The 22,237-nt window shown below is 42.1% G+C and overlaps 1 protein-coding gene and 1 long non-coding RNA gene across 2 annotated transcripts in view; one reads left to right on the forward strand and one right to left on the reverse strand.

The window, feature by feature from the left end:
* Positions 1–338: 338 nt before the first annotated feature.
* On the forward strand, positions 339–22,078 carry LOC140905340 (uncharacterized). The gene is made up of 4 exons (XR_012156829.1): positions 339–588; positions 9,931–9,983; positions 10,948–11,022; positions 21,951–22,078. It is a non-coding gene; the product is annotated as an uncharacterized lncRNA (long non-coding RNA).
* PCP4 (Purkinje cell protein 4) overlaps positions 10,156–22,237 on the reverse strand; it is a 67,099-nt gene continuing 55,017 nt past the window's right edge. The window contains exon 3 of the mRNA XM_073328470.1: positions 10,156–10,498. Coding sequence (XP_073184571.1) covers positions 10,371–10,498 — 128 coding nt within the window. The 3' untranslated portion in view covers positions 10,156–10,370. The remainder of the gene's footprint in view (positions 10,499–22,237) is intronic.

The following is a 22,237-nucleotide window of genomic DNA, read 5'->3' on the forward strand; positions in this document are numbered from 1 at the left end:
TGCTCCTGGGGGAAAAGGTAGGCTGATTGGGGAAGCAGCCACAGCTGGCCCTGATATAAGGGCTAAGGGAGGAGCTGGGTCAGGCTCACTCCAGCTTTGGAGTGGGCAGGACCTAGCTGCCTGGGTGCACAGGGTATCTGGGGCAGGGCAGGGCAGGGCAGGGCAGGGCAAGGCAAGGCAAGGCAAGGCAAGGCAAAAAGAGCTGGGGAGCTCCAGCCTGGCAACTCCCCAGGCTGAGGCCTTGCTTAAGGCCTAAGCAGGTACTGGGGCTGCAGAGGTGCAGGCCGGGGACAGGCAGAGGCAGCTGGTCTAACCCCCTTGCCAACGATGAGTGACCATTACAGACTGCAGTTTGTCCCAGAGAAAGGGGGCTAGATGACGACTGGCAGTAGCCACCGAGGCAAGGTGGGCATAGGGGGAGGGGGTTCCCCTGGGAAGGGAGACCCAGAGTGTGGGCACTGCGGTGGGGCAGCACTCCAAGGTAAGGGGGTCCAGGGGCCTGAGGCAGGCGAGATGCTGTGTCAGCAGGAGGCACTGCGAGAGTGGAAAGAGCTAATTTCTGGACAACAAGCAGGAGACGCCGTGGCGGTGAGTGCTCCATCTGCTACACAGCCCTACTAATATCCATGGATATGTGCATTAATGCTGAGTGGAAAAATAGTATTGTATTTACCTGTGACCAAATTATATTCTATGTGTTTATAGAATAAATTCACTGCTTAAAAATGATTGATAGTATTAAGTTATTTACTGTAAATATGGGACTTCAGTGAGTAGCGAGATATGGATGACAGAAAAATTCTACTAAAATTGCATTTCCTTGTAAATAATTTTAATTTCATGATGATATGTCAGGAAAATTCTAGGGGCCGAACAGGAGGAGATGAGTGATCAAATATTGAGGTTTTCATTTTTTATTCTAAAACAAAATGTATGTTATAAAGCTATGACCCTTAAAAATGTGCCAGTTGCTTTACAGAACTTTAAAATTTTACAGGACTTGCCATATTGCCTATAAACAATACTGCCCAGTTTTGTTTTGGATAACGAGGCAGGCAATAAATACTTAGGTAATGCTCTAAGTAATGTGACTTTTCCACAGGCAAAACCAGTATACTTTTAAGGGTGACCAAAGTAATTCCAAACCATATTAAGCTGGGAAGAAGAGAGATTTTCTCAAACACAAAGGTTCCCATGTAGAACCAAGATAACTACGTGTGTTTTTTCCATGTTCATGCTGTTGGAAATTGTGATGAGTGTAGGTTGTAGCTTACTACCCTGGCAGCTGGGTAAACCTAAACTCTGCTGGGCTGCTTCTTTACCAAGCTTTAGGCAACTGATCTTAACCCTAAGAACATCTGAGGAATGAAAGACTCTTGAGAATATGGCTGAACCACTTATCCTGTGTGAAGATGTGCTGAGACAGATTCTCCATCATGATCCAGCTCTTAAACATCACTGTAGTGGCATGAGCGGCCAACAGAAATAGTCCCTGTGGAATAACCCTGGCATAAGGGGGTTCAGTGAGCAACATACGACTGCCATAATGACTCAGTGCTGCACTCCCCACTTGCAGTCCCTGACTTAGGGGGCATGCTGTGTAAATTGGTATAAATCAATTAACTTCAGTGCAATTACACTGATTTATACAAGCTGAGGCTCTGGCACATCATAATGGCACTACAGCCCAAAATGCTACACTTTCTCATCTAGCAGTCTTTCACATACAACATAGACTGTGACCTTGCAGGATCCCCTACAAGACCGCCCTTGAGGGTGGATAAGCAATTACCTGTAAAAATAAAAGAAATAGTATTTTTCAGTTCACTTAATACAAGTACTGCAGTGCAATCTCACTGGAACTGCCCTCTGAGATCTCCCAGAAAAGAAAAAACAGAGCCTATAAATAACCCCAATTACATATGTCCAGATCCATGGACTAATCTGAACTAATAAGCAATGGGTGACAGTTTTCATATCCTACTAACAATTGCCTGAGCCATCCCATTCCTTACTGGCACTTCATAATATAATGCATGTATGTTAAAATTAACAATGAACAAATCTGTACTCTTGATACCCAGTTCAGTTTTCCTTATCTTATCTTCATGTGCTGGAGACGTAGCTGATTCAAACGTCTTTGTTCTTGTCATCCAGTCTGTGATTATAGAGCAGTCTTATCTTGTATAACTAAATGACATATTTAGTACTATTAGCTTTTCCTTCCTATCTTTTGCTGTTTTATGACCTACTGTAGATAATCTACAGTATTTTTAGTACACTGGATTTAGATATACCCTTGGTTTCTGTCATTTTGCTTGTGAAGGGTTCTTACAAATAAGCAGTCAGTGACTCAGCCAATGAACACAGTGGAGCGGTTTGTTCAGGATGTGTTACTTTGAAATCATGAGAAAACAAAGGAGCTCCCTCAGTTGCAGAACTATTCCTTTCTACATGGTGGCAACGTTTTTGTCTGGATTTTGGCCAAAACTTTCCAAAGTGACTGGCAGTCTTGGGTTTCTTAATTTTCTGAGTGCCCAACTTGAGATACCATAAAAGGACCTGATTTTTTCAGACAGTGAGCACCACCTATCTTCTGAAAATCAGGTCCCCTCAAGATGTGTCAGGATGGGCAACCAAAAATTGAGGTATCCAAAATCAAAAACTGAGGCCAAACTCTTTACAAGTTAATACTTTTAAAAAGTTTTCTTTTTATGCATCCCAAAACGTATGAGCTAGAAACTTTTTCCAACTTTCCTCCTCTAACCCTAAATTAGCTGTTCAGCTTCAGTAGTTTTTCATGAGATCTAAAGCCTGCGTGAGACACTGCCTCTCTCCTTATGTCGTGTTGCCACAGTTATGACCAACAGAGATGCTGAAATCGTGTTTTTCCCCTTGATTTAAAGCAACAGGCTGGTGGTAGAGTTTATTCTGTGGGAATTAATCAACTGAAGAGCACACTGGTTCCTCTCTAATCTTCAGTCCAAAACAGCCTGACATTATTGACCTTCTGTGCATGCTGCAAGGTTTATCCATTTCCTTGGGGTTTGGAGGCCCTGTGTTTGTGGGGGCAGGGGAGTTGTGTGGGTATGAGTTCTATGGTGGTGTATTGGCTGCTGGTTTTATTTAATTATGTATTTTTAACTTGGTGTCAAGGGCACCCAGAGCACTGGAGAGGTGCCTTTTTGTATCTATAAATACAAATACATAAACAGACTTCAAATGTTACATCAGAAACTAGATGTGGGGCCTCCATTGTTAAGAGAAATCTAAACAATTAGTGAATCTAAAACATTCAAAACAAACTTCTTCTCACAACAGATTTTAACACTAATATTCTGCCCACTTTGCCATGGGAGTCCCACACATGAAGAGAGCAGAATATTGGCATCAGGATTTACTGTGCAGATCCAAGAGGAGAATTTGACCTTAATATAAATCAAACTTTAGAAATGTCCTCAAACTGAACCCCCAAACTACACTATCTGAACAGTGGGGAAGTTTGAATCTGGATCCCAGTGTTCTTACTAGTTCCAGTCACCATAGGTGGCTGAACCAAAACCCTGCCTCTAAAAACACACAACTACAACTTTGGGAAAATTAAGATTGAAAAATTCCAAATTTTGCATCTCTGGCCCATCTTTAATAAGGACCATTTTAAGAAGCACGTAACACAGAATTCCTTCTCTGTCCTCTCTCTCTTGCACTCAGGGGGTGGGGTAATGATTTTCTATTGGACTATCAGCTCAGCTATGGTGCCTGATATGTTGTGTGGAAGATTCAAGATTCTGCCTATTTCCATGATGCGCTCTGACCATTCCTTGTCCATCTGCATAGGACAGGGAAAATATTGGGTACCTAGGCTCTCTTCCCCCTGCTACTGCTGGAAGCAGGGATGGAGGGATATTAACATGGGCATGGGGTATGTGTGTGTGGGGGGGTTGTGGCCCACTCCCCCTTATGCTTCTGTGGCAGCTGCATGTAGCTGGATCCAGAAACTGGCCCAAAGAAAGTGAAGATAAACTACAATTGATTGTCTGAAAAATATATTGCACTGAAAAAAATAACAATCCCAGTTTCAATAAAAATGCATTTTGTTCACTTCAAGTGACATATGTTTTTTCAATACCAGTCTGTACACTTTTGGGATTGGGACAGTATTTTTTTTCTGTCTTTGGAAGTGCTACCACAATTTAAGATTTTGGCTTTGTTTTTGTTCTATTATCAGTATTTTATCACTATTAATATTTATATAGTGAAGCATTTTAAGTGAACTAGACTTGAATCCCTACTGAAATGTTGGTGATTAAAGAAAAATAGCAATATCATTTTGCCTCAACTCTAAACTAAATTTACCTATTTTATGTAGTTTTGGGGGGGCCAGATCATAATACTATTTCACATGATTAAGGGTATCTTACTTTACAAATAGACCTATTGACTTCAGTAAGGCTATTTATGCTATAAACTACTGTTCACTGTAAAGAATAGTATCACGGTCTGGCCCTTGTACAACAGCATTAAGTCATATCACACTGAAAGCAGGTAGCAGTCCTCAGGCTTATTTTATGGGTTATTTTTAGATAAGCATATTCAGACTTTTCCCACAATAATTCATCATTGCAAGGAGAGACCAGCCAACTCTTCTGAATAAAATAAGTGATCCAAACCTTTTCTTAAGTTCAAAAACGTTCATTAGTGTTTCTGCACCTGGCTGAAATAATTAAGTACTGGAAAATACACACAAGTGTGATCTAATTAAAATTCCTGCCCAGTTTACAGGGTAAAGAGCTGTGGATAAAGGCTATTTTCCTGGATTCCTGAACTGTTACAGAATTACAAAGTTGTAGATGAGTTAGAAAGATAGGAGAGGTACTTAACAGCCAATACATTCTTTAAAAATGAAGACAACTGTGTAGAGAATGGGAAAATATTGACTAGATAGTAGGAACACAGAGAGGATCTGAGACTTAATGGAAATGATAGTGAATATGAGCCAACAAAGTGACACAGTCATGAAAATGCCAGAAACTATATAGATTTGTGGCAAGGGGAGTATCACATATAGAATAATCAAGGTAATTATTTTGCTGTGCCTGGCATTGGTTATGTTTCAGCTGGACGGCTGCATTTAGTTTCAGGCACGTAGATAAACTGGCAGAGTTCACAGGCTAGCAACAAAAATTATAAGTTTTGGAATATGAGACCTGTGAGGAAGGTTAAGGAAACTGGGCATATTTGGTCTACAGCAAATGAGTATAAGTGGCACAGGGAAAATATGAAGAAAACGCTATAACTTTAAGAAAAGTTCAGAGTGGAACAAGCAGCCAAAGAAGGTTTTAGATTCACCATGACTAGAGGTATTGAAGGGTAGGAGCCCATCTGTCAGGGACAGATGAACAGTAATGAAAACAGCAGTGCCACATTATAAGAGATGGACTAAATAACCAACTCAGAGCTGGACTATGAGCACTAGAAATGTCACAGTTAATCTCGGTTTTCTTTTTTTAGATGAGTTTCTAGACATTTTCATTGTGAAGATATAAACTAATGCAACCCAGTCACTAAGCCGAAATACTAAATTGATTTTACCTTGGGTATGTTTCCATTTGAATTTTTGCTTGTGTTTTTAACACACATTAATTAACAAACATGATTATAATTTGTAGTGTACAAGAACACACACACACACACACCTGTCCTGGATCCAACATCTGTAGAGTTTCTACACTAGAATTTACAATCAGGTTAGATAATGTGTGTTGAAATATGACTAAAACGTGTACACATATCCATTAGAATCACAAGTAATGACCGCTCCTACAGGTTTCCAGTAATCAACTTTGGTTTCTGTGACAGCCATGGCTAAAGGTTTTGCAATATTTGAGAGGATCCCACCTCAGTGTCACCCACTCTGGCAATAACAGATCTTAAAGCTGATAAAAACTGTCCCACAGCCACTGCCTGTAACCTCTAGCCATGAGAGACAACTTTATTTAAAGGACTAAACACAGTACTGAGATCAGGGGACTCCAGCATTTCAATCCCAGCTCTGACAAAGACTCTCACTGTGGTCTTAATCAAGTCATGTAATCTCTCTGCCTTAGTTTGCGTCACTGTAAAATGGGGATAGCAATTCTTACTTATTGTTACCTCACAGACGTGTTGTGCTGATTAATGAGAGAGGACCCGATCCAAAGCCCAATGGAGTCAATGAGAGTCTTTCCACTGACCTCAGCAGGTTTTGGACCAGGCTCCAAATGTCTGTAAAGTGGTATATAAGTGTTAAAATTCACCAGAATACACCCAATTCCTATGGCAGTAGGAGCCCCCAGTCCTCTTGTTTGTTTGAACAATTTACCCTGAAGGGAAAAAACTTTATCAAATATTGGCAACTACACATGGATCCTACCACATGGACAACACTTCTGTAATAGGAAACTGGGAGATCTGAAGATGCCCTCTCAACACACAAAACACACACAAATTTTTATTTAAAATGAATCAGCTGGGTTTGGTTGTATCCCAAGGAATCATCTAACTAATCTCCCCAAATCCTCAAGCCAGCCCGAAGCATAAGGGTATGATCATAGTAGACAGCAGTTGGGCATTTTTGGAGACTGAAGAAAAACTTGCTTAGCAGACCCCCCACAAAAAAGGTAAGAAAGGCTTTTAACAAATTAGCGTTCCCATTCAAATGATTCTGTGAACTTTCACCCACACCCCTTATTTACTACATTTATTTTCTTTTTATTCAGCCAACCTCCTCTGCTGTCTGCCACCCTCTTCCCAAATTCATACTTCTGTAAATATCTTTCCTGACATATTTACACTGCTATATTCAGCCAAGATATTTTGGATCAATTTCAAATGTGCTGCAAACTGATGTATTTCTGGCTGAACTAGATTATATAGTAGCTGCTGAAATACACTTCACTAAACAGATCTGATGAAAAGTCTGCTCTGCAAGCAATCCAAAAGAGTATTTGTTACTGCCTATGTACTCTGTGTGTGTGTGTATAATATATATATTTATATATATACTTGAAGCTATCGTTCCAGTTACTCAGTCTCTTAACATTGCACCTTTACATTCACTAGGCTTGATTCCCTGGCTGATTCAAAATGGGTCACTTCATACTCAAGAAGGTGAATGTCAAAACTAAGGTGCAATTTGCATAGTCTAGCAAGGCTTGTGGTGATCTGCATTATATAAGATGTACAAATACAAAGGGAGACAGGCATATTTCTTACGGCTGCATCCAGAACAACATGGCATTATTAACTACTAGCACATGGAGTGAAATAAGCACAAACAAGACACCTGTAAATATCTTATTTGTATGCCAGAACTGGGGCCTGGACAGGATATTCAGGAACACTACTACAACCACACATGGGCTGCAGGCTACTTTGTGGGATAACAGGCAGATAACTGGAGCAGAAAAAACATTGGTCATAATGCAAGTGAGGCACCCAGGGGTGGCAGCTCACCAGGGTCCCATAAGGCAGAAGAAAATGTACCACGGGCCTGAGAATGGACATGTGCAAGCAATCCAGGAAGAAAATTAATAATGTGAAGAGCACTTTGAAAATCTCGAGTACTTGCCAGATCCCTCATAACAGGGAACAGACAGGTGTAGGTGTAGTAAACAGAAGGAAGTTCCTTTATTGAGGCTGCTCGGCCTACGCAGACACTGCCTCACAGACACAGGAAGATAGGCAGTATTACCACACAGGATCTACCTAAATTCTGATCTGAAGTAAACAACCATGGAATGAGTAGCTGACTATTGTACAGGCCTTCCCCCATTGAATTATAGGCTAACAATAAAACATTTTTGCTTTGTCCTAACGACACTTAACCAGGCATGTATGCAGCTATAATTATACAAAATAAGCTGCTGGTTTGTTTTTTTTAAATGACTTAAGCATTTGATCTCTGTCTCCATGGCATTGCTGCTCATTCACTGATGAGGTTGAGGGTTAACCATTTAGTGGGGCCATCTCACAGGAATCATTAGTGTTGCAGTCTCTGGAGCTGATTATGGAAAGATGTATCTTCATCATTTTCCACCTCGTGATTGTCTGGAGGTTTTATCCATTGAATTCACAGTTATAGTCCCACACATGGCAAGGGTCTAGATCCACTCAACCCACTGTCTAATATTACATTATCTTTGACCCATTTCTGATAGGTATTTTTGGGGGCTGATGACCTACTATTCTCTCAAATCATCTGTTGTGGAGCACTGTTTCAGATTACCTTTTGGGACCTGGATGTTTCAGTAGCAACATAAATATAATTGAGATATTAACCTTTCTCATCTAGGAAACTCCCAGGGCAAGTGAATTAGAGTGCCCACTTGGTGTTTGGAAGCAAAAATGAGATACAAATGAAAAGTATAAGCATAGCCCCAAGTACAGGGCAAGTTACTGGCTGAATATAGGTCATGTGCTTCAGAAAAGTATGCCTATGTCTGCAAACCCCTCCCACAACCCAAAAACAGCCATATTTGCCTATTGGTGGTACAGGTTTGTGACAAGGAAAACCTTGTTCAAAACTGTTCTGCCTTGAACATAAGAGAAAAAAACCAATGAAAATTAAGAGTTAGGTGTGAGAATGTTGCCCACATGGATAGGAATCTGCAGTGAAGCTGTGGTATAAAAATACTCTGCTATAAAAGAATTGTCTGCATCAAAGTCTGCAGCAATTAATCCAAATGTCATTCTCTCACGCCTTCTTGATTGTTCCATTGTGTGTGCAGACTTTATTTGTGAGTTGCACTCTGATCTTGAAGCTGAAAAATAGTCCTGGTGCTGAAAGGCCAGTAATCCATTTACCAATAGCCCTAGCTGCTGTGTCTTAACAATGAAATGGTTTTCATTCTGCCCCAACCATATGATTTAACCATGTGAGTTAAATTACTCCAAGGGGAGTCAGATAAAGAATAAAAGCCTATTGCTTTGCCCATAGCTTTTATCCAATTAAGGAACTATTACAAAGTTTATGCTATTTCAGATAACAGCGCACAAGTTTAATGCAAACCTTTATTATTTATTTTATTTTATAAAGACTTATTGGCCTAAACAAAATGGTATTACCACAACCCAAAACCTATTACAATTCTAAAATTATCATCCTGAGGCTCTTATTATATGGTGTGGTGTACCTTTTGAAAGATAAATGGAAAGTCTGTGTTCTCTACATTCCATATCCTGAGATTACTAGGCTCATATTGGCAAGTTATTTGTGAAATTTCTAAAGGAGGTAAGCAACAGAAAGGCATCAAAGCTAGAGACAAAATATGGTCTTGTGATTGAGGCACTGAACTAGGATTCAGAAAATCTGAATTTAATCCTGGCTCTTACTTACTTTTTGTCTGGAAAAATAGTGCTTCCCTATCTTACAAGGGTGCTGTAAGGCTAAATGTAGTAATGAAAAACTAGATACTTCAGTGAAGGGTGGGGAAGGGTCATCACATAAAGTACCTAAAGAGAAAACTGTAGCGGGAGGCAAAGCATATGTTGTGGTTTACTTAGCAAACCATGGGAAAATATAGAGGGCCAGGAAAAATACATTAATTGTTTGGATAGGTAATGAACTGTTATAACCAGGAAAGAAAGAGTTTAGAGGGGAAAATCTCCCTCTCCATCAAATCTCTGAATATGTATGGTGTTGGCGGGGGATGAAAGGGGAGGGTTATTTCTAGAACTGTTGACATCTGGCATAAACTGTGTAATTCTGACCAGTAGAATCCAAATGGGGATGTATTGTGTTCTCTGTTTTTGATCTTGGGACCCACTGTGGGTAGTGATTTCCTCACCTAAAGCATTTTATTGTCTGAATTGTGAGACAAAAATAAATGGCTCCCCTGCCTCCTCCATACCACCTCCTGTCTGTGATTTTTTACTTTCACCTCATTACAGGAAAAATCATTTTATTGTCACAATTGACTGGCAGCTGAAATTCTCCAAATGAGGTAAGCAGGGCTCAGACATGTTCTCTCTTCCCTCAGCAAAAATCTCATAACATATGGTGCTACATTATGTCTCAAAGCTGTAAGTGAAGAGGAAAACAGGCTGGGCTGGATTTGTCTGTAACACTGTGCTTGCTGGATTAATCTAAAGACAGATGCAAGAAGACACTTTAATTACTTCATCCTAACTTTTTATTACAACATCAAGTAAAATGGTGAGTTACAGAAGAACAGGGACTGGAGATAATCACAAGGATGAAGTCACACACAAGCTCATTGTTATATACCTGCCAATAGGGTTTTAAATATTCTGTACATGCATCTTAGTTTTATTTATTAATTTCCAGACAGATCACCTCAGAACTACCACTTTAAACTATGAGGTAGCTACTAAGACTGGGATCCTGCCTTTTTCTTCTGGAATTTTCTGAACTGCGACTGTATCGCCACGGCAGCCCGTTCTGTCTCTGGTGCATCCATGTCTATGTCAAAGTCCTCTTGAACTTTCTTTTGTCCATCTGTCCCGAGAAAATGAAAAACAAATTAATATCAATTTGAGAATATGATAACCAACTGCACCATGAGATGGAAGCTCCCCCACCCCCCGCATTTCTCTCATTTTGTGGCTATGAAGCCACAAAAGCTATTTGAGAACTAAAAGGCAACTGTGACAGAGTGCTGAGCCCCAGCAGCTGAACTAACATTCTGGGGAAACTGCAATGCTCTAATTGGTGCTCTAATTATAGCAGAGTTCTCATTATAAATAAGATCTATTTATTTGGTGTCTGAACCAAAAAAGTTTTTTTTTGTTTGTTTTTGTTTTCAAGGTTATTTTAACCTTTAAAAGTATTTGTAATAAAACTGACATAAGATTTGAAATGAAAAGTCGTTAAGTTGAGAAGTCAAAATGTTTCCTTTTGAAAATGTCAAAGTTAATTTGACTTCTTTGGAATTTTTGTTTCCAAAGGTTTGGGCGTTCTGACTGAAACTGTGGCGAATTCAACATGAACATGCAAAGAGTTTCAACCTGCATTCTTGGGAGGTAAGTGGGGGGGAAGCTTCATCCAAAAATTTTCATCCTGCTCTACTTATAAAATGTTATGGCCAAATTTAGCACCCAGTCCTACAATGAACTGCATGCCAGGACACATCTATGCCTGCATGGAGCCTCAATGGCATTAGTGGGGCTCTGTCCAAATCCAGAGGTCCAATCATTCAGAACAACTTGCCTTGTCTTGCCTCGGATTGTAATCTATGGTATATTTAGGGCAGAGACCATTTCTAGTGTCTCTATATCTTGTAATTTTATCACAAGTTTTGCAATATTTAAGGTGTTTCTTACAGCCCTACATCCTGGACTCATGGGGCTACACCAGAAATTCAGCTTTAATTGAAAAGACTAAGGAAATAGCTAGCCCTCACAGTAGCAGAGAGAATTTTTTAAAATATGAATCCTAAAGGTGCAAAAGTTACAGACCATATAAAAAGGAATGCCAAATGTTTTATTCTTGAAATCTCATGATTGTATTAAAAAGCTCATTGTTCTGGAGGCATCTAATTCATAATTTTTGAATACTTGGGGGTGGAAATACTGCATGTCTTTTCAACTGCTTACTGAAATGCCTACCACAGTTTAGACACTATGGACTCCAACTCAGTCATTCTTTCGCTGAGTAGAACCTTAATCCAAAACTATCGTATTGATTTCAGTGGAACTACTCAGAGCAAAAAGAAAACACACACAAAAATGGTCCAACTTGATGATCACTTTAGATAAGCTATTACCAGCAGGAGAGTGAGTTTGTGTGTGTATGGGGGTTGGGGGGGGTGAGAACCTGGATTTGTGCTGGAAATGGCCCACCTTGATTATCATGCACATTGTAGGGAGAGTGGTCACTTTGGATAAGCTATTACCAGCAGGAGAGTGAGTTTGTGTGTGTGGTTTTTGAAGGGGGGTGAGGGAGTGAGAGAACCTGGATTTGTACAGGAAATGGCCCACCTTGATTATCATACACATTGTGAAGAGAGTGGTCACTTTGGATGGGCTATTACCAGCAGGAGAGTGAGTTTGTGTGGGGGGGGGCAGAGGGTGAGAAAACCTGGATTTGTGCTGGAAATGGCCCAACTTGATGATTACTTTAGATAAGCTATTACCAGCAGGACAGTGGGGTGGGAGGAGGTATTGTTTCATGGTCTCTGTGTGTATATACTGTCTTCTGCAGTTTCCACGGTATGCATCCAATGAAGTGAGCTGTAGCTCACAAAAGCTCATGCTCAAATAAATTGGTTAGTCTCTAAGGTGCCACAAGTACTCCTTTTCTTTTTGCGAATACAGACTAACACGGCTGTTACTCTGAAACCTACTCAGAGCAAGATATTCTTCCTCATGAGTAAGGATGATGCAAATAAGGTCTTCTATAAATAATGATGATTATTAATAAACAAATATGTTGACATTATTTTGTTTTTATTTTTTAAGAAAATTATAACAGATTTATAACACAAATTCTGAAATAAATTATTTAAATTTCAAGAGCTCTTTATCTTTTCTTGTTACCCCATCTGTGATGGGGCCTCTACCCCACACAGGTGAACAGGTTAATAGGAGTCAGAGCTTAGTTAGTCCACTTTGTTGCATCTGGAGATTATAACGGGCTTGATTTGTTATTAGACCCAGCTGGGGAGGACCTGGGTCGTCTTCATAAAGGAATGAAGCAGAAGCTACTGAGAAGGTCCAGGAGAGAGGCCCAAGAGTGAGAAATCCAGGAGAGAGGAGGTAGGAAATTCCCTGCCTCTGGAAAGGATCTGGGAAAGGCAGACTGGAGAAGCCCACAGGGATGGAATTAATTCTTGTGGAGATCCTGGAAATGGGGCAAGGCACTGAGAGCCAGTCCTGAGAGATTGGTGTTCTGACAGGGAAAGAAGGAGCAGTGAGGACCTAAGGAGAAGCCTGGGAACCAGAGGAGAGGCTGTGTTAAACATAGGCTGTGGAGAGGCAGCGCCAGGGACTGGGAGGCAGGATGTGGCCTGGGAACACTGGCAGAGGAGTAGAGGGTGCAAGTGCACAGGGGCCCAGGCAATTTAGAAAGCCCCTGCAGGCTTGAAATTTTGTATCATTATTAAGGCTGTAGGCTTGTCATGGTGTGGAAAAAAAGTCATAGTGTTTGTCCATTTACTCATGACTTTTTGTGTGTGTGTGTCCATGACTCACTCTGCAGCAGCCGTTCCTTTTGTCTTGTGGGAATAGAGTTGGTGCCCTACTCTATGTATTGTAACCTGGCATGCAGGGTCACAGCACCACTCAGGTTTGGCCCACCCAACTCTCTATTATGAGGGGGGCAGGTGAGCCAAACTTCAGTGAGTGCCATTTTGACTTGGAGAACTGGCTCACAGCGTTGCTCAAGTTTGGCCCCTCCATCATCATGATGGCCTGTTTAGGATCATACAGTAATTTTGGTTGCATAGTGCAATCAAAAGGTTAATTAAATTAAGGCTTCTTGGTGGAAAACTTAATCCCATTAGTATTACTTTGCACTTCTATAACCATTCCATCCGAGAAACTCAAAGCTCTTTGCAAACATTCATTCATTGACCCTACGGGATACAGAAACATAATCTCCATGTTATACATAAGGAAACTGAGGCAGAAATTTGCACAGACTCACACAATGTGTCAGTAGGAGAACCAGGAACAGAGCCCAGCTCTCATAACCTCTAAAGATATGCCTGCACCGTGATTAAAAAACACACGGTGTTGAGTCTCAGAGCCCAGGTCAGCTGGCTTAGGCTTGGGCTGTGAGACTATAAAGTTGCAGTGTAGACATTTGGGCTTGGGCTGGAGCCCAAGCTCTGAGATCTTCCCTCCTCACATGGCCTCTAAGCCCAGGCTCCAGCCCAAGCCCGAACATCTACACTGCTAGACCCCAAGCCTGAGCTTGAGTCAACTGAACTGGGCCACCCACAGTCAGGCCACAGGTTTTTTTTCGTGATGTAGACATACCCTAAGACATACTTGCTCCCCATTACAGAAATATGAGTTTCGATGCCAAGGCCCAGATCCACAAAGCTTAGGCACTGACTTTTATTTTTCCCCAGGGATGCTCCACCCCAAGGCCCCACCCTCACTCTGCCTCTTCCCGCCCCAGCCCCAACACCTCCCGTGAGGCCCCTGCCCCCCTGCCGCCCTCTGCCCTCCCCAGTCCTTCCTGAGCCTCCAAACAGCTGTGGCTAGTGGGTGCTGAACACCACTATTTTTTTTTCCATGAGAGCTCAAGCTCCGGAGTGCTCAGGGACTCGGCGCCTATGCACAAAGGGACTTAGGTGTTGCAATGCTCACCCTAACCTTTAGGCTGCTAGCCACTTAGTAGAATCCACAAAGCCTGGGTTATGTGCCTAGGCTCCCTATACAATGCATGTGCAGAGATAAGCACCTGAAAACGGGATCCACAAAAGCCTGCCTGAGTTAGCCAAGAGTAGGGGCTGACAAGGAGCATGTTTCCGAAGTCCTGCCCATCTCAGGGAGTTAGGCACCTGTATCTGGGCTGAGTTAGGTACCTATGTCTGCTGGGGAACCACCTGCAGTCAGGTACCTAATCTGTTACTTACAAGAACAGTGGTGGCACATAGTGTGGAGAAGGGAGGGCTCCACCTTATAAATTTAGTCCAGTGATTAGGGGACTCACTTAGATGTGAGAAACCCTGATCCAACTCCCCGTGCTGCCTGATGAGAGAGGATTTGAACAGGGGTTTCCCACCTCTCGTGTGAGTGCCCTGATCACTGAGCCATGGGATGGTCTGACATGGGTCTCTGTCTTGTCCTGTTGAAGCTGTCCCACTATGTATAAATATGCACTGGGCCAGAGAGCGGAAGCAGTGAGCATGCCCAGAGGTAGAAATTTAAGCCCCTAGGGTTCTTTAACAAAGGCTAGATCTACACTTCAAATGCTACAGCTGCAGCACTTCAGGGTAGGTCTTGTCTTCACGACCAGCTCTACAGCGGCACAGCTGCACCGGTGCAACTGCTCTGCTGGAGCACTTTAGTGAAGACACTTCTGCACCGATGGGAGAGCGTCTAACTGCACCGATGGCAATCTGCCTCTCCCAGAGAAGCTCTCCTGTCAGCACAGTGTGTCTACGGGTGGGCTAGGTCAGTATAACTGCATCGCTCAGGGGTATGGATATTTCACACCCCTGAGTGACACAGTGATACCAATACAGGTCTGTAGTGTAGACCTGGCTGTGTAGACCCTACCTACACTGACAGGAGGGGTTCTCCCATTGGTGCAAGTAATCCTTTTCCATGGACCTAGTGCTGTCTACACCAGGACTTAGGACAGCGTAACAACTCCACTCCGGGCTGTGGATTTACACCCCTGACTGACGTCATTAAAACAACCTAATTTTCTAGTGTAGACCAAGCCAGAGAAAAGTTAAACTCCTAGTGAGTTTAAGTGCTTACAGAGTTAAGTGACAGCTGAACAGGGTTTTTGTGGATCACAGTGGCACCCAGATCTGGATGTTAAATGCTTAAGTCCCTTTGTGGACCTGGGTCTGACTGGCAGACTGGTAACTAGAGCTGGAACAAAAAAATTTCCCACTGTAAAATATAGTTTTTTGACAAAACTGTTGGTTTTGGGTTTGTTCTGGGTTTGTTGTTTTGTTTTTCTGGGGGGGGGGAATATATCAATTCTGGAGAAATATGGTTTTCTCATAGAAAATATCAAAATGAAATGAAAATTTTCATTGAGTCTTAGTGTGATTTTGTTTCATTTTTTTTAAATAAACAAACAAAAACCCCTGAAACGACATTTTACATTTAAACCAACTCCTTTTGTTTTGGTTCAAATTTACTGAAAAAGAAATTCATTTGAAATGTTCCAGAGAAAAAAATGCTGGTGTTCTCACCAGTTCTACTAGTAACCAGATTGTGGCTACGAAGAAGTACTAAGGAGAGGGAGAGATTTTTATGAGATTACAGGTCACTGAAGCTCTCCATTAAAATATTACAGTAAAACTCTTCCAGGAGGAGTGGAATATACAGAAGTGAGCAATGTTCTTATTTTATCAAAATGTTTATTGGGAATTCTAAAGGGAAGCATTTAATCTGCTCAGAAGTTGATACACTACTTTTGGCAGTCTGTGGAACGTTTTCCACTTCTACCGTACCATGGCAAGCTTTTGGCTAGTGCTCGGCTTCTCATTGTCATCATAATTGAGAGACTTAGTATTTAAAAACAAAAATAAACAGTTGCAGCTCAAGCTTCATTTAGAGTTTGCACAAGGGGAAGACACCAACCACACCTTCACTTCGTAATTTTAATAGAAGAAGTTAAGCTATCAAGTTAGGATGAGATAGCTACTTTCACACGACTGTAGTATGAAATCTCAGCTGGACTGAATCATTCCCTGTTGTGGCAAAGATTTTCTTGCTGTGCTGACATGAAGTTCTGGAGTTCTTTCTTGAATGTATAAGATTATAAAAAGAAAAGGAGGACTTGTGGCACCTTAGAGACTAACCAATTTATTTGAGCATAAGCTTCCGATGAAGTGAGCTGTAGCTCACGAAAGCTTATGCTCAAATAAATTGGTTAGTCTCTGAGGTGCCACAAGTCCTCCTGTTCTTTTTGTGAATACAGACTAACACAGCTGCTACTCTGAAACCTAAGATTATAAAGTCCACCAACTGTGATACATTTTCTTTGGGCTCTCTGAACCAAATAATCCCCAACTGGTGTACATCAGCCTAGCTCCATTGAAGTCAATTGCACTACACTAATTTATACAACTGAAGAGCTGGTTCCACCCTTTCTATTTTTGGAACCATTTTTGTTCCTGTTGAAATCAGTAGTGCAATTCCTCTTGCTGTAGTATTGAAACATGTGAACGATCTGATGATATAGACACAAGACTCATTTAGACTCTTAGATTTAGAAATTGATAGGATTCAGAAAAGGATTAGCCATGTATGTGGGTATATTACTTATATTAGACAGAAGATAGATATAGATATTGTGATGGGGTGTATAAACCCCACAATGGCAGTGACAGAGTTACAGGGAGCTCATGCTTTGGCACCTTCAGAGGAGACCTGTAATTATGGATTAGATTCTGCTGACGAAATGCAGGCTGGGGGTTTCTTATAAAGGAAAGACTACAGGGCAGGAGAGATCTAGGAATCTTTTCTGCTTGCTGGCAAAGGAACAATAGAGGCGCCTGTAGGAAGGAGCTTGTACCCTGGGACTATTTCTGAAGGGAAAAGGTAGCTGAGGAGAAGACTCCTAAAGCAGGCCTGGAAGAAGTGACTCCAGGGAAGAAGCACTGAGAGTCACTGGGGAAGCCAGGCATCCATGGAGAAAGCCCTGGGAGGCAGTGGTCTGTAATAGAGTGAGGAAGTTTGTGGAGAATAGATTCTGAAAAGGATGGAAGAGTCTTTGCCCCTTTCAACTGGGGTTTGTTACCCTGGAATGTGTGGGATTCTTCGTGTGACTTGGTTGGAGGGCCAAGTCCACTGCACAGAGCACTGAAGTCCAGAGAAGGGTGAGGGGCAGAGGGGTTGCAAAGCCAGGTTTCACTATGTGGTGGTGCTCTGGCATGATGCATCTATGATAACATATATGTTTTGTTTTTAATGGGTTATAAACCCTCACGATTCCAGGCATTAACCAACCACTAACTGAAGAAGGTTAAGAAGAAATTTGCCCAGTAGGCAGGTTATTCCATAATTATCCATTGTGGGGTTTCTAGAAGCTCCCTCTGAAGCATCAGTTGGCCACTGACAGACACCAGACCGATCTGGTATGTCCCTGTGTAGAATGAGTCAGATGGACACACGTGGTCTTGTTTTCACAAGGGAAAAAAAGGTGTTCTTAACTTGAGTTGGCTAACTCAGTTGAACTAACTCAAGGTAAAATCGTTAACGTGACCAGCAACCTTCTGTGAAAACTACAAACAGGACCGTCTCTTGTAGGATTTTACTGCAAGTTGGCTAACTTGAGTTAATATCACACCTTTTTTCCCAGTGAAGACACATTCTACAGGTGTTTTATGGCAGTCAGGAACATTAGACTCTCCATAGAACATTACGTCCAATCTAAAATGAAACACAATATTCACAAACCAGACTCCCAGGTTAAGACTTGTCCACTACTAACATGCTCAAATGCTGGTACTGATACACAAGCAACAGGATTCCCCTCCTCTCTCCAAAGATTATCCCTCATCCCCACTCTTTTTATTTTATATGGGCAAGTTAAGCTGAGTCTCCCAATGATAACACCCCTCAAAATGACTTAACATAATGAAATATCTGCCAGCTGCAATACTATATGATCTGTATTGGCCAGTTTAGACAGCACCTCCATCAGTAGATGGTGCTATGTCCTTATCTTAGCATTAAGCAGTTGTCTTGTATGTTATGTTTTTGTTGTTCTGATCTGGGGTTGTTAGCAAGTTCAGTCTTTCTGCCTGTGTGTGCTGGAGTTGGCACTGGAATTTGTAGTGTCCAATAAATCTCTAATTCTATAAGTGAGTATTACAGAACTATCTATTCCATTTCCTGAACAAACACTAGAATGTTAACCTTCTTTTGTGCTTCAGAAAGTTATAATCAATAACAAATACTAGATGGATAATGAAACTTTGTCAGACTCTTCCTGTCAAGAGGCGAACAATCCTTGTACACACTGAAGCTTCCCAGCTACCTCCTGAGAAACGTGGTGCAAGTGTAATTACTCACAAATGCCTTTGGCTAACTTCTTGCTTTACTTCTCAAGTCTATACCAAAATGAATGATGACAACACAGGAAAATGGAAAAACATTACATTTTCCTCCAGAGCCATGAATGCAAAACAGTCCTATGAGGCATTAAAGCAAGGAGGTATAGGGAAATACACGTTTCAAACGATGTTAGAAAATTAGAGAGTTAAACTTAAGAGTTTCAGTTCACTCTTTGCTCTAGAATAGCTTCATGTTGCCATAAATGAAGCAAAGATTTTTTTTTCTCATTTCCTCTAACAACATTCGGAATGAAACTGTACTGAAGCATGGGCTGAAAACTATAAATAGTAATGACACTTCAGATCTTAAGTACCACATGCTCTCCTTGTCCCAGTAAGGATCAACAGGAGTTACAGAAACGTGGGTAGAATATACCCCAAAGAATACATTGTTTTCAAGGACTGAACTGCAGTATTTAGCAACTGACGCAACTAAGGGATGGGGAAGAATGTCAGCACCCCACAGAAAGTTAGCTCATGTAGGCACTTTGTCTCCCATAGGGTCAATACCTCCTCAAGTGGCCCAGTGCTCAGGGGGACTACACAGGCTGCACCATCCTTTATGCTTCCCTGACCCCAGCCTGTTAAGCCAGCCAGTACAGGCCATGGTTAAACCAGACGAACACTGAATTGGGGAGCTCCTCATTTCTGGTCCCATGGATGTTTCAGCCATGTGGTAAAGTGATGGTGCATCATCTTGTGTGACAGGACAAGAGACTACCTCACCAAATTTCACAACAGTTCCCATGAAGGCTCATACCCTGCCAGAGAGTGTGAATGTGTGCAGAGTGTGGAGAAACACAATAGGCAAATCATGGTCTTCCCAAAGACCCTCTCCACTATATAGGGCCAGGAGAGCAGAGAGAACTGACAACACCATTCTGTTTCCCCACATTCAGGCTAGAGGAGGAAAGCCAGAGCTTCCAACTGTCCCTGGAACAGAGGGAGAGCTGGAGGTGGCAGACTGCTTCTTTCCTTCTCTGTCCCCCTGGACGGGAGAGGGAGCCAGCAGAAGGACAGATCTTGCAGCTGAAGAAAGGAGGCAGATAGGGGTCTCAGCTCAGACAGTTTTTCTCCCATCAGATGCTGGTGCTGATCCACCCACTGGCAGGAAAGGTTAGAGCCCAAAAACTCCCCAGCCAGGGACAGCACCTCCTGCTCTTCTGATGCAGGACTGTAGATGCTTCTACCTGACGTCCTCATTTTACCAGACAGTGAACAGGCAGGAGGGAAACTTCAAGGAGCTGAGCTCTTCCACGCCCAGGAATAACACTGTTTCTAGTGTTAACAGAGTCAAGCTCTGTTCCAACATGCTCCCCCTTCTTCTTAACCCCTGCTCAGCATCACTCACTAAAAGATACCGCAGAGCTCACTGACTCAGCAATTCTACCTTGCTGTTCTTGGTGATGTTAGGCTCCTCTGAACTTGATTGATATCAAAGCACATGCTTCTGTGATCTCACCGGCTCAGCATCTCTAGCTTGCTGGGGTAATTTCAAGGCACTACTTTCTGAGAGGGATCTCAGAAACTTCCATACTTCTAGTTTGGTGAGTTGATGTCAAGGCTCAGGTCTCTATGAACTCACCAGCTCAGTAGCTTTAGTGAGTCAAGGAAAATATCTGTGATACTACGGGTTACCACCAATCTTGCTTGTTTGCCTGGTCAGAGACCAGGTTTTTGTGTGGTTACTGCCTTACTACCACCACCTTATTGGGCTGGCCTTATCTTCTATCAGTTCTCTGGGTCAGCTCCACAGTTGCCAACTTTCACACAGTAAATAAGCACCCCGACTTTCACAATAAGCCAAAAATCAAGCTAATCTCATTTCAAAACAAGGCCAAAACAAGCCAATCACTTAGAACCCCAACACTTTGTGACTATATCCCCCCCCCCCCGCCCGCCCCCGGCGTGCAGTCTGGGACTCTGGTGGGCCCGCTGTGCACCCCTGATTCTCTCCTCTGCTTGACCCTGCTTGCCAGGAGCTGATTAAAAAAAAAGAAGCAACAAGCCAAAACCTAGCCAACAAGCCAATTAAGCCATAACCAAGACCAACTTCTGCATTTTGTTAGTGGGTTTGGTATGTCTGGCCAGCTTTTAACCTCCTGGGTTGATATCTAGGCACAGACCTATGAGAAGTTACACACTCAGCACCACTGGTTGGCTGATCTAATGTGAAGACACAAAGTTCTGTAAGCTCCATGGCTCAACTACAGCTTGCTGGGTTGATGTAAAGAGACAGCCCTCTGTGAGATTCCTGGCTGATCTTCTCCAACTTGTTGGATTTATGTGAAAGACCAGAGTCCCATTCTGGCTCAGATCTTGCCTAGCTTGCTGGTATAATTCCAAGGCATAGGCCTTTGTGAAGTTACTGCCTGTGTGAGAGGAGCCATTACACTAAGTAAAACTATTTCCCCATGTTTATTTCCCCCACACCCACCCCCCACTGCTCCTCGGACGTTCCTGTTAACTGCTGGAAATGGCCCACCTTGATTATCACTACAAAAGGTACCCCCCCCCGCTCTCCTGCTGGTAATAGCTCATCTTAAGTGATCAATCTCCTTACAATGTGTATGATAACACCCATTTTTTCATGTTCTGTGTGTATATAAATCTCCTCATTGTATTTTCCACTGAATGCATCTGATGAAGTGAGCTGTAGCTCAACTAAATTGGTTAGTCTCTAAGGTGCCACTAGTACTCCTTTGCTTTTTGTGAGAGGAGCGTGGCCCTCTCTACTCCTTACCAACTTTGAGGACACAGCAGGGGTGCTATGTCTTCACACCCCTGCAGTGATAGGTCAGTAAACAGATTTGGGGTGTGGGGGGGGGAGGAATGAAGCTCCCTCCCCCAACCCTTGTACAATGGCATATCAGAATCTAATTCTGAAGATGTGAATCAACACATAAATTTCGTTATTTTAAAAGGACATTCCTACCAACAAGCTCAGGGATTATAGAAGAGCTTTCCTATCTATGCATTTAAAATTCTACAGGGTAGTACCTACACAGATATAATTTTGTTGTAACCATTCTACTTGGTGAGATGGAGTTTTCTCTGCAGGTAAATATATTGGTTCTGATTTCCTTAACTTATGGTATTAACAACTTTACGTTTTCAAGTACCACTTCCAAATCTCTAAGGCAACCCATTCTGTCTGAGAGTGTGAGACTGGGTTTTGTTTTATTTCTTTTGCAGTGGTTGGTTATTTTGAAGGAAACAGGTGCCTGGATGGTATAACTTCCCCGCAGTAATCACCACCTAACCCTGGACAACAAACCCTAGAACCTACATCTCTAGTATGACAGCAGAGAGAAATAAAGGTTGTGATTAGTGATCAGGTTAACTCTACAGCTAATTATCTGACCAGCAGCAAGCAACTCCTTTAATATCACTAGAAACAAGAGGGGAAAGGAATTAACATCTTTCTGTTAAAACTGTAAATTATCGTTTGGTATAAAGATGACTTTATTTATTAGTCAGCC

The sequence above is a fragment of the Lepidochelys kempii genome, chromosome 1 (assembly GCF_965140265.1).
Source record: "Lepidochelys kempii isolate rLepKem1 chromosome 1, rLepKem1.hap2, whole genome shotgun sequence".
In the NCBI taxonomy this organism is placed as follows: domain Eukaryota; kingdom Metazoa; phylum Chordata; order Testudines; family Cheloniidae; genus Lepidochelys; species Lepidochelys kempii.